The 14,610-nt window shown below is 60.2% G+C and overlaps 1 protein-coding gene and 1 long non-coding RNA gene across 4 annotated transcripts in view; one reads left to right on the forward strand and one right to left on the reverse strand.

Annotated features, from left to right (window-relative positions):
- The window catches only part of RBM19 (RNA binding motif protein 19), a 153,044-nt gene that overhangs the window by 57,882 nt on the left and 80,552 nt on the right, over positions 1-14,610 (reverse strand). For all 3 annotated transcript variants that reach the window (XM_086681764.1, XM_086681765.1, XM_086681766.1), the window contains exon 22: positions 279-384. In XM_086681764.1, the coding sequence (XP_086537890.1) occupies positions 279-384 (106 nt within the window). The remainder of the gene's footprint in view (positions 1-278; positions 385-14,610) is intronic.
- On the forward strand, positions 2,291-13,199 carry LOC147575302 (uncharacterized). Its single transcript, XR_015242245.1, has 2 exons — positions 2,291-2,440; positions 12,753-13,199. It is a non-coding gene; the product is annotated as an uncharacterized LOC147575302 (long non-coding RNA).

Raw genomic sequence — 14,610 nt, forward strand, 5'->3', positions numbered from 1 at the left:
AGGCCTGGGAAACCCGCTCACTCCCCCACTTTGTATCCCAGGTTCCTGCTTCTGTCACGTGAGCGGGCGAGGGAGGGAGGGGGACACAGGTCTGCCCCCTCCTCCAAACAAAACCCAGGGTCTTGCCTTCCCAGGGAGTTGCACAGATTGGTGGGGTCAGGGAAAGACCAGGAAAACCCCACGGGGCAGGGACATGCCCACATCCGTTAAGGCGTTTCGCTGCTTCTACAAGGGGGCCCGGAAGGCAGGTGGGAGAGTGGGGGGGGGCACTGCCTCACCTTTGCATCCTGCTTCGTGAGGAAGTCCACAAAGCCGAACCCTCGGTGCGAGCCTGTCCCGCTCATCTTCTTCGGCAAGCGGACGGTCTTCAGCTCCCCGAAGGTGCTAGAGACAGAGGGCAAAGCACGGGAGAGCTAAGAACCGGGGCCCACAAAGGGGCTGGGGTGTGTGCGTGAGGGCAGGACCAGCTTACACACTCATCCCCTCTGGTTAGAAAAGACAAGTGCTCGCAGGTGCACCCGTGCGCGCACGCACACGCACCGTAAACTGGTGTCGCCTCCCCCACCGGCCGGCTCGCGCTCGGGGCGTGCCTGGCCTTCTCCTTTCCAATCCCGGCCTTCCCGCTGGGCAGGGAGGGATGATGGGGTTGGAGACACGGATGGAGAATTTCCAGTTCCTCTGACAGGCTGGCACCCTCGGCCTCCCTTCGCCTGTGGGGCTGAGGATCTGGCAGGAGGCGTGAGTGGGCTGGGGGAACGCAGCCCCACGCAGGCAGGGCCAGGGCCCGGGATCCGGACGCGGGAGGAGGGTCTCCTGACCTGAATCCGCCTGCACGGCTGAGCCGAGCACACAGCAAGCTTGCGTTGAGCAAGCAGGATGAGCCTCTTCTCCCGGCCCCGGGACGCGGGGTGTCTCCTCAATGCTCCCCGCGGGAACCAGGCGCCGCGACTCCCTCGAAACCCCACCTCCCCTACCTCTGAGCTTTAGTTTTGAGATCTGCTAAGCCAAAATCAGGCAAAGCTCTAGGGAAGAAAATGTCGTGCCACCCCCCCCCCCCCCCCCCCCCAGTCAGGGATCAAACAGGTAAACACAGCTCGGACCATCCCCTGCCCTCCCTCACCCCAGCCCCGGAACTGGCCTCTCCTCCCAGATAAGCGTTTGAGAGATTCCCGGACAAAAGGATCAGGCCTGCCTGGCCCTCCTGTCTCACTTCCCAGCCCCAACCCCACCCTCACGTCCGTTTATCAAATATATATGCACAAATCGCTGCCAATAAATATTTAATGTGCGCGGCGTCTGAAGAGCTGTTATTGTATTTGGAAATCTCCACACACTTGCGGGCGCCCGGGCACACACACACGCGGGCTCAACGGCCCAGGATGCTTCAGGGCCAAAGACCGATTGGGTGAAAAACACAGTAAAGGCCGTAAGCCCTCGTGAAATGATATAAGCTAAATCCGAGGCGTTAACCCGCGGCCCTGCCAGCATGACCAGGCATCGGCCGGCCCAATTTCCGAAGGCAGGATGGTGGGTAAATGCGGCATTATGAATCCTCAAAATGAATCTGCACGTCTGCCCGCGGCTCCCCCCGCGGCTCCCCCCAGGCTGGGGAGAGGGCCAGCCTCCCGGGGAGGGGAGGGGCTGGAGGGGGCAGACGGTGGGGCCCTGTCGGTCTGCCCGCCCGGCTGAGGCTCTCTGGCTCCTTCAGGCGGCAGGGCTGGGGCCCAGGGGCTGGGCAGGTGGGGACAAGCAGGAAGGTGAGGTGGGAGGGCTGAGAAGTCCAGCCTGCAAACCCTGCTTTATTGTGCCACCTAAAGGCCGACACAGCCCATGACAGACAGACGCGGCCTCTCCTCCTCCGCGGGAGCCCCGGGGCCTTGGCCAGGGCGGGCGGGCAGGGGGATGGCGGAGCTTTCTCGCAGGCTTGTTGGGTAAACGGTCCTTTGGCTCTGGGTGCTTCAGAGGGACACGGGGGAGCTGCAGGGAGGGTGTGCCTGAAGGGCACGAGGACCAGACCGCGACAGCAGTCAGACTGGTAAGAGAAGGCCTCGGTGAGCACCCATGTGCCCAGGCCGTGCGGGGTGCCGTACCGACAAGGGTGCGGACCCCCGATGGGCGTGGGGGTCCTCCCTCCTCCCTGCCCCAGGCTCCAGGCTCCTGCCGGCCGTGGCGGGCTCGCCGTGCCTCTCAACCAGGGCACTGGTGTGGACACCAGGGTGCCCTCTGCCTCCCCCTGAGGCTGGATGGAGCTCAGCTCTGCAACAGCAGAAGCCACATCTATCTTGCTTATCAGGGGCTCCGCAGCGAGGAGCCCAGGGCCTGGCTCAGTGGGATGAACAAGCAAGAACACAGGAGCCCCGGACCGCAGACACGACCACCCGTACCTAGCCGCTGGCACGCACGGGGACGTGCCGAGGACTGCGTGAAAACAGACCACGGGGTACGTACGAACAGCACCAAGGTGAATTAGTCTCCCCACCTCCGTTTTACAGATGGGGAGACTGAGCTCAGGGAGGCAGCAGCTCCTGTTAGCAAGTGGCAGGGTTAGGATGCGAATCCGGGCGGGTCTGACGTAAAGCCGGAGCTCTCCTTGCACTGCACAGTATTCGGTTTTCCTTCAACTGTCTGGACGGGGGCCGTCCACTTTCAGGAGTGGCGGGGGCGTGGGGGGGGGGTCCTCTTTCGGAGGTCTGGCCCCCCCGTCTGGCGTAGAGCTGGAAGAGGGTGGCTAGGAAGGGCTTGCTCGGACTCCCGTGGATCCGGTGACTCACCCGAGACCCCAGGGCTAGAGAGGGCGACTGAGTCCCAGTTCCTCCCGCTCACGCCATGTGCCAGCCTCCTGCCTCTGCCCCCACGGATTACCATCCTGTCCCTCGATGGTCCCCGGTGGCCTCTGCCCAGGTCTCCCCGTAGCCCTGATTTCTGGCGAGTTGGCCCATGTGAGCGTGTGCGTGAGAGAGGGAGGGGGAGGGGAAAACGGCTGAGGTTAATTCTTCCCTCTGCCGCGCACTGCAAGCTGTGGACGTTCTGTGCATGGCAAGCAGCCGAGGGTCTGGAGAAAGGCAAGGAAAATAATTAAAAGGTGGAGAGAAAAGCTGATGAGGAGAGGCGGAAGGCGGTGTGCTTACGGGGCCGGGAGGACGTGGCACTGAGAGCTTGGCGCGGGGTGGGGGGGCGGGGTGCACGGCAGAGGGGTGCCCTTGGATCCACGAGGGACCACGTGCAGAGATCCAAGGGGGGGCCTTGGGGAGGTCCCAGCCCCTGTCTGCACACGTGAAATACTGTGTCCAAAGGCCCTGGTCCTTTCGGAAATCCCTAGTCCTTTCCAGGGCTCAGGGACATGGTTATGGGAACGTGTTTCTCCCTCCCTTCTGAGAACGGCACCAGAGAGAGCTGAGGCTGAAGGGGCAGCTGCAGGATTAGGGTTCCATCTTAGAAGGAACTCCCTGAGGCCCGGGAAGCCCCGAGATGAACAGGCAAGGCTTCAAGACACGGTTGTTGCTGCCGAGGCCCCAGGCGCCGATGCCCGAATGCCTGTGAGGTGCTCGGCCTTTTACGGACAGACTCCAGGGGCGCCTGGGTGGCTCAGTTGAGCGTCCGACTGCGGCTCGGGTCGTGATCTCACAGTTCGTGGGTTCGAGCCCCGCCTCGGGCTCTGTGCCGACAGCTCGGAGCCTGGAGCCCGCTTCGGATCCCGTGTCTCCCTCCCTCTCGGCCCCTTCCCCGCTCACGCTCCGTCTCTCTCTGTCTCTCAAAAATAAATAAACATTAAAAGAAAAATTTCGAATACAGTTTCCAGGCGTCATGACTGGAGGGCAGTAATGTCACTGTCTCTGTTTCCCCAGGTGAGAAAACCAGCGGCCAGGAGGCCCAGCGACCCGTCCACGTCCCACGGCCAGGCGGGTGCTTTCTCACGGCTGCCGCTCCTCCGGCCGGAGGACAATGCTGGGGAAGGTGGATGGTCCTGGCTGCTTCTATCACCGCGCGGGATAATATAAGGCTGATGCTAATGATCTCGCAGCTATATCGAAAGAGAATTAAAAAGAAAAAAAAAAAAAAAGGTTGGGGGGGGGAAAATCGATGAAGTACCTTTAGCTCCTTGGAGATAAGCGATATATAAATACCAGCCATTATTAAGGTTCTTATCTGACAGGAAGGTCCACGGAGCCATTTTTAAGAGTGGCTTTTGAAGGGAGTTCTGCACGCCACCCCCCACCCCGACCCCCGTCTCCTGGGAGCAGAGGCCGCTGCCTGGGGGAGGCCGGGCAGGGCCGCCAGGGACCAGAGAGGGAGGAGAATCACAGGGCACCCAGGAACTCCCCCCAGCCCAGACCCTGCCGCTCGGGGAAGGAGACGCGCACGCTCCCCACTGTGTAGATAATAGAAACCACAAAATAGCAATTACTGTATCAGAAGCTGTGAATACAGAGGACATGCCGGGCTTTTAAACACGGCCCTCCTTCCCTCCCCCACCCGCTCACACTTCATAACAAACTCGCACCTCACTTTTCCAATTATTTCATTCACCTTGGGTTCACCAATTACTCCCCCACGCGGCGGCCCCACCCCCCTCTGCCGCACCCAGAGCGCACGACTGCCGGCAGACCGGTCGGTGGGTTTGCCACAACCGGAGTTTGTTGTCACGTTTCTAATTTCTTCCCAGGCGGGTAGGGGTGGGAAGGGGGAGAGGGGAGGAAGGGGTGGGAGGGGGGCGCGAGGTGTTGAGCGAGGCGAGCCAATTACGCCCGGCCCTGGTAAACAGGTCTGGGCATGCAAATCATGTCTGCACACAGGCCCGAACGCAGGCACAATATGTGTGCGTGTGTGTGTGCGTGTGTGCATGCGGGGACGTCCTCCCTCTGCACACGCTGCACACCCCGTGGCCGGACCACAGCCCTGGCCGGCGACTGCTGGGGCCCTCTGGCTGTGCTACTGAAAACGGGTGAATCGTCCGCTCCCTCCTTGTTTGAAGCGATGGGATCAGGAGGAAGGAGTGAGAAAAGAAAGGTGAGGGGGAGGCAGACAGAACCCTCCAGAGATGCACAACTTGACAGCCGTACAGCTGCTCTGGTGCCTGGGTTCCGGGGCTTAATGAGAGGGCTGGGAGGCAGCCCGACCCTCTGGCCTGCACGCTGACACCAAGTGGGGGTCGGGCACACCTTGACAAAGAGCCCAGGCCCCTCTGTTCCCAGGATGTGCGTCCTTTCCGCCTCCCTACTTAGCTCTGCCGGAGGAACCGGCAATCCCAGCAGAAGTGCTGAGTCACGTGGGGAACTTTGTTGGCATGACTTCTCTTCCACCTGCGCTCAGTGCACTGCTGACGGGGAAAAAAAGAATCAGCCGTCACCCGAGGGACGCAGAGTCAGACAACAGTGTGGTCGCAACAGGACGAAGGGGCGGTTTGCGGGAAGAATACGCCCGAAGCTTCCTTCTCTTCCTTCTGGAGGGAAGAAGAAAGGGCTCAATCTCTTGGCCAAAAAAAAGAAAAAAAGCCTTTCAAATAGAGCCCCTTTTGCAACACGCACAGCACATCCGTCCGTTCCCCCAGCACTCCCGGCTACGAGCCCCTCGGCATGTTAAACACCTGCTGTACAGGATCTCACGGCAGCCGCGTGAGCGAGGCACGGCTGCTCCCGTTTGACAAACGGAGCAGATGGGGCTGAGAGAAGTCACGTGATTTCTCCAAGGCCGCTCAGCCAGTCGTCGCGTACCACAGGGGGCGACGGGTCTGGCCCCAGGTCCCGTAGGCGGCAATGAGCCGCGCTGGGCTCAAGGTGGGCGGCCCGTCCCCTCGTGCCTTTGATCACGCGGGGCTTACGGGTGCTGTCTGGTGGGCCAACAGCCAGCTAAACGCTCCCTGTGTGCCGGGTACTCGGAGGGAGGCAACAGTGGGCCAGACACCAGCCTTGGTCTCAGGGGACGCTCGCCTGACGGGGAAGAGCCAGCAGGCGGGCGGCGGGCCCCTCTCTGCCCTGCCGAGGCAAGGAGAGACAGGCCACCTCGAGGCAAACCCCTCCCTCCGTCCACGTTAGGTGATGTCTGCAGTACTGTGAGGCTGCGGGACAGGACCCATCACCCCAACCCCCCAGCCCGGGCGTCCAAACCAAAGCCTCTGATCCAGGCAGCCTTGTCCGATCCTCCAGCCTCACAAACAGGGAAGGAAGGCTAATCCAACAACACTGGCTTTCCTCCTGCTCCTGAAGCCACCAAACTCAAGCCAACCTCAGGACCTTTGACCTCACCCTTCTTGTTACCTGGACCTCTCCTTCCCTAGACGTTCCCACAATCAACTCCTGCCCGTCATTCGATTTCTGCTCAAATGCCACCTTTCCAAAGAGGCCATTCCGCTGAATGTTCCCCACCCCCCCCCGCCCCCCTCGCCGGCCACTGTCCCACCTGCGCACCGAGGGAATGGCTTGTTTCCTTGTCCTTGCCCTCCCTCTTCTAGAAACAGAAAGAACACTCTGAGACGGCAGAGGTCGCGCCTCGCACACACGCCCACCATCCGGGCACCCACCCGGCACCCGTGGGCCCTCCCTGACCTCAGGTCCCTATCCTCCCTGTGCCTGTGCTGTTGTGGCCACGCAGTCACGTGTGGGGGCAGGACACTCAGTCCTTCTGTCCTCAGGACGCGTCTTCACGGGCCACAGCCACAGCTTATTACAAGGAGCGTTTGGCCCCCGGGGCCAGCGCCGCCCCTCCGCAGGTACCCACATCCACCCCTTCGACTGCGGTGAAGAAACAGCAGGAAGTACAGACGGGGCCGACTCAAGTAGTTACGAGGGGACGGGTCCCTAGACTGGGAGGTTCAGAAGCGAGCCCTGCTGGGTAAGGGCAGACGCGGGTCTGTGCAGACGGCCTCGGCCAAGGGGCGGGCACGGGCAGGCAGGCTCGCGGCGGCTGCTCCCCCCTCCTCCCCCGAAGGCTGCCTGGTGAGCGGAGACACACTGTGGTCTGGAGCCTCGTGGGGCACGGGCTCTCGGGGACATTTAGCGGACGCAGACTGAGGCGTGCAGCTTCTTCCCCTTTTGTTCTCGCTCGCTCTCTTGTTAAAGGGTGGCCGTTAGGCTGAACTTTTCCAATTACTCACCACTCATCACGGTGAGAGCCGGATGCGGAAAGGTTACCTGCTCACCATCGGGAGCCAGCCTGCCTTTCGTTTTTGCCTCTTGGAGGCTGAAAAATGGCCCGGTTTCCGAGAAAGTGAGAAAAGCGGTGCGGGGAACAGCATTTAGCTTTTCTCAATAGCCTTTCACGGGGTCCTTTCCGGGCAAGCGTGACCCTCTCGTTTTCTAGATGAGGAATCCTGGGGAGGAGCAGTTAAATGGTACCTCTGAATCAGAGCTGGGGCCCGAGGACTCTCTCGAGAGGCTCCTGCCAGGAGGGGGACGTGGCCCTGGGAAATGGAAGGTCTGGCCTGGCTCTGCCCTCACCAGCTGGGTGACCCTGGCTGAGCTGTTTCCAGGCCGGACTGATGAATGGGGAGGAGGGCAGGGGAGAGGAAGGGAAGACGGACGGAGGGAGAGAGGACACATGGGCACAGGGGAGGGGAGTCTGATCTGCCCTAGGTTCGGGGCCACTGCTCCACCAGAGGGGGCAGGGGCCACTCGGCCCCAGTCTGGATGGCCAGCTGGACACGTGGGCGCAGGAACAGCAGATCTGTTCTTTCCTCTAAACAGGCCTACAGTTGAGATTCTTCTGAGAAATGAGATTTTTAAAAAAGGGTTTTTTTTTTTTTTGTTTTTTTTTTAATGTTCTATTTATTTTTGAGAGAGAGAGACACAGAGCATGAGCAGGAAGGGGCAGAGAGAGAGGGAGACACAGAATCTGAAGCAGGATCCAGGCTCCGAGCTCTCGGCACAGAGCCCGACGCGGGGCTCGAACCCACGAACCACGAGATCACGACCTGAGCCAAAGTCGGAAGCTCAACCGACTGAGCCCCCCAGGTGCCCCTGAGAAATGAGATTTTTAAATACTGGTAACAAGGCCAAGGCATTTGAGACACTGTGTCCCCAAATCAAATGAGCAGACGCACCTGTGGGCTTGCCCGATCATCACCGCCACATCCGGGTCCCGGTCCCGATTTGGTTCCAAGAGATGGGAAGGGGTGGTCTACTTCCAAAGTGACAGAATTGCCTCACCTCCGTGTTACCCAGGACCGGGTGCCTCCCGGTGCCCTGCGGCCCAGGGGCCCTCTTGCCGCCTTATGTTCACGTAACGTTACCCGTGTGGGGTTCTAAGCTCCTTGAGCTGGAGAGAAGGTCTTGCCGGGGTGGTTTGCTCTACGGCATCGACCCCAGACACCGACAGTCTGTGGCCACACCTGCCCTGACGAGCACCGGTCACCGCCCTCCAGGACCCATACCCGGATTTGAGGCGTGGTAGGAATTTGAACGTGCCTCGTCCTTTGTGCGCTACGGGTCCTTCATTCGCTCAGCAACGACTTCCTGAACGTGTGCTGGGCTCTGAGCGGCAAAAGAGCAGCGGCCCAGACGCGCTCTGGCCTCCACCGGCCGCAGCCTCTTCCTTCCTTCCTCAAGGATTGTAAGCTGGTGGTTTCCTTTTTTTTTTTTTTTCTCTCTCTCTCTTATCCCGGAGCGATGCGTTGAGCATTCATCTCCGATATTCGTACGCTTTTGATTCGGAAACGTGTACATACCGCTGTTCCACTGCATATGTATGTCTTTAAATACTGAAATATTAGAAGACTTGAAAGGATGAGATAAAAAGTAAGTAGAAATGGAAATTCTAATGTTTTTCTCCTGTTCCTCCAACTGGCTGTCATAGGCCGTGTTTTGGGGGGAGGGGGTCACACCTTTTGAAGGCACACAACGGGCCCAGTGGTATTGAGTTTATTCCACGGATAACTGGAGGCCGTCCTCAGCAACCCGTGAAGCAGGAGTTACGCACCTATGTTACATATGGAGAAATTAAGGCTCAGTCTGCTTAAGGGATTTGAGGGAAAACTCACAAGGCTATATAGTCAATGGCAGAGCCAGGACTCAACCTTAGGCCTAATGAAATTCTAAAGCCTGTGCTCTTAACCGTGGCCTTGCAAGAGAGGGGGTCCATCTGTGCATGGCTGAATGATTTAAGAAGCAAATGAAGGCTGAATACTGTCTGCTAAACCTGAGTAGAAAATGTCATAAAAATAGTTTTAAGGTAAGAGGCAACTTTTTAAGAACGATTTTTCAAACCAGTCCTGAAAGATAGTCATAGGTACTTTATGGAAAAAAGGCTCCTGGGATTAAATAAATTTGAGAGCTGTCTGGTTCAAGAGACTTTCGCAAGCTTCTCTGCTGCAGACCTTGTCAGTGCCTTGGAGGTCCTAGGTACATGCAAGATGGATCTGGAAGTGAGAGGGAAGACCTCTCAAACTCATCTGGCAACTGAACCCCTCCGGCCGCCAACAGGAAAACCTATTAGCATCTCTCAGAATGCAGCTGGGAAATGTAATTTGGGAGATGGAAAGGCAGGTAGTAACCATGGAAGGCCCGAGCACTCACACGGGGGTGAAGCCGCTAACTCGCCAGGGGCTCTGAGCGGTGGGGAGCTGCTGCAGGGGGTCTGGTTTCAACGGCGAGGGGCCAAGTTCCCGCATCAGTGAAAGAACAGAAGCACGGAGTCAGATGTGGGTTCAGATCCCAGCCCTACACCTGACGTCCCCTTTCTGAGGCTCAGCTCCGGCACCTGAAAAATGATCATCCCGCCCTACGAGGCTGCTGGACCCAGGGCTCCTGGCGTAGAACGGGAATGAAGAGACGGAAGCTGGTGTCGGCAACGCCCTTGACCATAAAAAGGATCCGCAGGCGTGCCAAGCAAGGGACGGCTTCCAAGCCCCGCGGCGTTTCAGGTCGGAGCTAGAAGGAGCCCGCTGGGCCGGTCAGGCCCCTCCTGGCGGACCCCAGGGGTTTCTAGCGGAGAGCTGCCATGGGACAGCCAGATGGGACCTTGGGATTCTTGGTGCCCCGAAAAAGGCAGCAATTCTCCGTCTTCCCCACATGACCCACCAGTTTTACAAGATAATTGGAAGAAACTGCCCCCAGGGAGGCATCCCTCAGCCAGACCCAGGCACCCCCGTGTCCCCTCGGGCGGAGCGAGGCCCCCGGATCAGCCCGTGCGCGGAGGGGGAGGAGCAAGACGCAACCCCTGGCCTGGGGCGCACGTTCTGGTCAGCTCCACGCCTCTGCCGGGGTGAGTTAATGGAAGCCACAGCGGCTGCTCTCCCCCACTTTCTCCCTCTCTAGTCTTCAGCTGCCTCAAGTACAGCTAATCCCATTACAAGGAAATAAAGTGGATAATTCAGGCTAATGAAATCGTTACAAGAATGTGGCCAGCCAGAGGTGGACATTCAGAACCAATTTAACACCCTTTGGTGTCATTATCCTCAGTGCAGGAAATGCTGGAGAAGACGAAGGAAAAAAATGAAAAAGGGAGAGAAAGAAAAGCCCAGCCTCCTTCTTGTTGGCTTAACTCTGGTTGAAGAATGGATCCGCCGCGTATCTTGCTCGTTGTTAGTATCTCCGCCAAGTCCCGTATCTCCACGGTAACCCCAGGGAATATCAAAGCGGGTGGGACGAACCCGGAAGTCACCCGCCGTGGGTAAACCCGCGGACCCCTCCACACCTTTCGTTCTGCCCAAATCTGTTGCTGCTCCGGCAGGGACCACGAAGGGGTGACCCCCTGGGCCCCAAGATACCACCAAACTCTGAAGCCTCTGACGCTGGACTAAACTGTCCGTCCCTGGGGTCCGAGTGGGGCAGGAGAAGCTGGGGTGACCTCCCAGGCAAAACAGAGCAGCCGGCAGGACCCTGTCTCAGGTGGGCCTGGGGGGCCGAGCACGGGGCCGCCGTCCCCACTGGCCCACAGCCCCTCATGCCGCCTGCTGCCAGGTCACGTCCAGGCCTGCTGGGAAGGCTGACTCGAGAAATAGCCACTCAACCTCGGAGCACCCGCTACCTGCACTCGGGTCAGACGGCTCCGACCGGGGGCCGGCTCCTGCCCCTGCCGTGTCGTCACACACTCTGGAAGGGCCCTGACAGTTGCCTTTCCTTTGGATCCATTTCAGGGCTCGGGACCTTAAGGAGGACGGCACCTACCCCGAATCCCCGTCATCTCTAGTCGGTTCCCATCAGCTTGACGCTCTCTTCCAAATGAGTCCTAGGCTGTTCTAACCCCTCAGACTAAGGGCACCAGTCTCCAGTGACCCGGGTCCTAACTGGGGAACACGCATGGCAGGTGGAGAAGAAGAAGGAGGAGGTGAAGGGAAGGGATCCCACAGATGTGAGAACTTCCGCTGCGCTCGCGGGGTTGTGCAGAGATCTTAGGTGGCCACGCGGGGCAGAAGGGAGTTACAGTCACTGGGGGTTAGAAGGCTCCTGGGGATGGTCCCCCGCCCAACCCCCCGGTTCTTTGCGCCGAACAGCAGTCCTCAGTAACCAACGCCGCCCTCTACGTAGTGAGCGACAGGAAGGCCTCTGGGGAGACTGAAGACGGGCAGCCTCACAGCCTGCAGGACTTGGGGTGCACCAACACATATGCCCCACTCACGGCCTCTGGGCCCCGCCTCTCCTGACTTCCCTGGAGGAGCACAAAGTGGCACACGTCTATATCCAGGCGAGTCCACGTGATGTCCCAGCAGCAGCTCTAGAAAGGGCTGGGACGGGGGCAGGGGCCCTGGCCGGGTCCAGTGAGCCCTCCTGGGAACACCGATGGGATGGGAGCCAATGCCACGACTCAGGGGCCGAGGACAGAGACTCGGGGAGCCAGGGGCTCGGAGCAAAGCAGGCCACGTGCTGTCCAGGCCACGCAGCATCTGCCCACTCGCCTAGAAGCCCGAGGACCCAGAAGGAAGACAGGGGGCCCCCAGAACTGACGACGCCACGACACCCACGCGCTAAGCTTCTGCCCGCCATTCGCGGGCAAGCCGTTGCCCCTGCCCCTGCCCCTTGCCCACTGAAAGCCTGTTTACTTTTTACTTTACAAACTTGCTCCTCTAACTTTTCATCCCGGAGCAGCTGAGAACGGCAAAGCGGGTAATAGAGGCGGGTGCCTAAAAGGCCTCAAGAAGTGACAAGCGACAGGCACGGATCAGACCAGGGGCCCCGCACGCTTTCTCTGTCCAGAGCCACAGAGTAAATGTTTTTGGCTTTGCAGCCCCTCAGCTCTGACACTGCAGAAAGTGAGGGGTCACAGGCAGTGTGTACATGAACGGGTGCAGCCGTGTGCCGATAAAACTTGATTTCCCAAACAAGGTAAAGGGGCGGGGGGGGGCCTGGTGCCACATGAGCCTTATTTTGCCAACCCCTGAATTAGCCAAAGAAACCCCACCAAAACACGATTCTTTCCTGGCAAGATGCAGCAGTCTGGGCCTGTCACGTGTTGGGAACCCGACGTGGGGCTCGATCCCGCGAACCATGAGATCACGACCTGAGCTGAAGTCAAGAGTCAGGTGCTTAACCGGCTGAGCCGCCCGGGCGCCCCTGCTTCTGGCCACTCTTGTGACCCAGATCGTAGACACCACTGGGCACAAGAGCCAGAGGGCGGGGAGGGGGCCGGTGCTGGCTGGTGCCAGGCCGGATGTGCCACCTTCACGGCTCAGAGCAACCCCACGGGGCGGCAGTCCTCCCGGGGCGAGGGGAGGTCTGTCCGAGGGCTTGCGCCCAGGCCTGTGGAGCTCCCTGACTTCTGGCTCTGCCACCCTGCCCCTGGGGGCACAGCAGCCCACTTCTGCCCTTGAACGAACTCCTCAGGTTCTAGCCGTGCCCGCCGGCCACCGGAAGCCATCAGGCAAACGACGGAGGAAGCACAGAAGAGGCCGAGGGGATGACGACAGATACAGAGAGCAGCTTCTAAAGAGCTCAGCATTCCAGAGGCTGGGGTGTGCTTCTGAGAGCGGAGGAGCCTCAGCATCTGATCTTCCAGGAAAAAGCCAGGCCTGCGGCCACAGGGGATGACAGCCGAGACATGTCTGCAGGAAGGCGAGAGCGGCGAATCCACAGCGCAGGCCAATCGATGGCAGGCGCTGGAGGCCGTCCTGGGGGCACGGCAGGGGACAGGGGACAGGGAGCGAGGACAGTGATTCATGCCGCTGAGCCTGCCAGCACCGAGGGGGAGGACAGGCGCTCGCCTTGGCTGGGACAAATATTATTTTTAAAAGTCTACGGAAGAAAACAACAATAAAACAACTCAGGCTCGGGGTGGCTGGCGAGTTTTCGGACGCAGGGAGAGGAGGAAAGAGATTTGCGAGAGGGACCGTTTGCTTGGGGCCGAACGAACCCACGCAGAACTCCGCTCGGTCGGAGAACGGGGAGGGGAGGTGGAGAATCAGGTGGTCACCACAGGCTCAGAGCCATGGGTGTCGAACCCGGGCCACGCGCGGTGTGGGGTCTGGCACGGAGCCATGGGCTCCGGAGGGCAGGTTCTGGGGGGGCTGCAGGCGAAGGAGAGGCAGGGACCGCGAGTGTGGGTCCTGCCGTGGAGCATACGGGTGTGTGGGGTGGGGAGGCGCCTCCCTGATAAGACAGCCCGTTAGGGCCAGACAGGACCTGGGGGCTGGGACGACCGAGGAGCCGCAGGCAGAGGTTGCAGGGCAAAGAGAAAATCCCTTCCCCAGAGGGAAGGAGGCCCCGTCTGCAACGACCACGGTCCCCACGGTGAGTCGAGGAGCCACCCTTTGCAGAGTTCGCGAGGAGGGAAGACGTAAATTATCGTGTCTCTGGAGACGCACAAAGCCCTCCACACGCTTTGTCGGCTCCCTCGCAGCAGCCAGGAGAGGGGCTGCGTGTGCCAATCCGGGCTGTGCCTCTCCTTCCTCGCTTCCCTCCTTGTCCCATCTGCAAGACGAGGGGGCGCGGCCACAGCTTTTCCGGTGACCTGGGCCCCGGGGGTGGCCACGCGCTGGGCTGGGCAAAAACAGTCAAAGGTTTCTGGGCCCTCCTGGGGCCGAGTGGGAGGTAATTAAAAGCAGACCCGGTTTCTCTGGCTGCACTCAAGCCCCCGGCAGAACAGAAATTCCGTCCCCATCATGTACGGGGTTTCCCGCTCCCGGTGGGGAGTTGGCGCCCCGTGTGTGGGGTGGTCCCGACCCCAGCTGGGAGACGTCGGGAGTCCGGAGGCGTAGGTGGTGCGTAGGGGTGCCGAGCACAGTCTGGGGGGTCAAGCTGGCGCCTCGGCTCGCTCACCTGTAAAATGGGGACAACAGCCTGGCGCTCCACGGAGCTGTGCTAAGGATTAACTGAGATACTATGTCTGGGGCACTTCACGGGCAGCTGGGCCCACGGCGAGCGCTCACAAAGAGGCGACGAATGCGGGCATCACGTCAGGCAAGTACGGACAACTGTGCGTGTGCTCTCCTCCGTCTTCCAGATGAGGCGCCCGCCCCGCCTACCTTCAAGGAGCCAAGCCACAGAGGTGGCCCTGGAAGCCCACGGATCGGTGTCCCTCTCCCAGGGGGCTGTCCCTGTGGCCACAGGGACGCTCTGTCTTGTTTCACCCTCCCCACCTGGACCCAGGAAGTGCCCCCTGGGCGTGGTTTGCACACTAGGATTCTGGGGGATGATTTCCCTTGAAACAAGGTTCCCCTTGCGGGGGACAACCCCCCTCCCTGCT

The sequence above is a fragment of the Puma concolor genome, chromosome D3, assembly GCF_028749965.1.
Source record: "Puma concolor isolate L17-30 chromosome D3, mPumCon1.1.hap2, whole genome shotgun sequence".
NCBI classification, from domain to species: domain Eukaryota; kingdom Metazoa; phylum Chordata; class Mammalia; order Carnivora; family Felidae; genus Puma; species Puma concolor.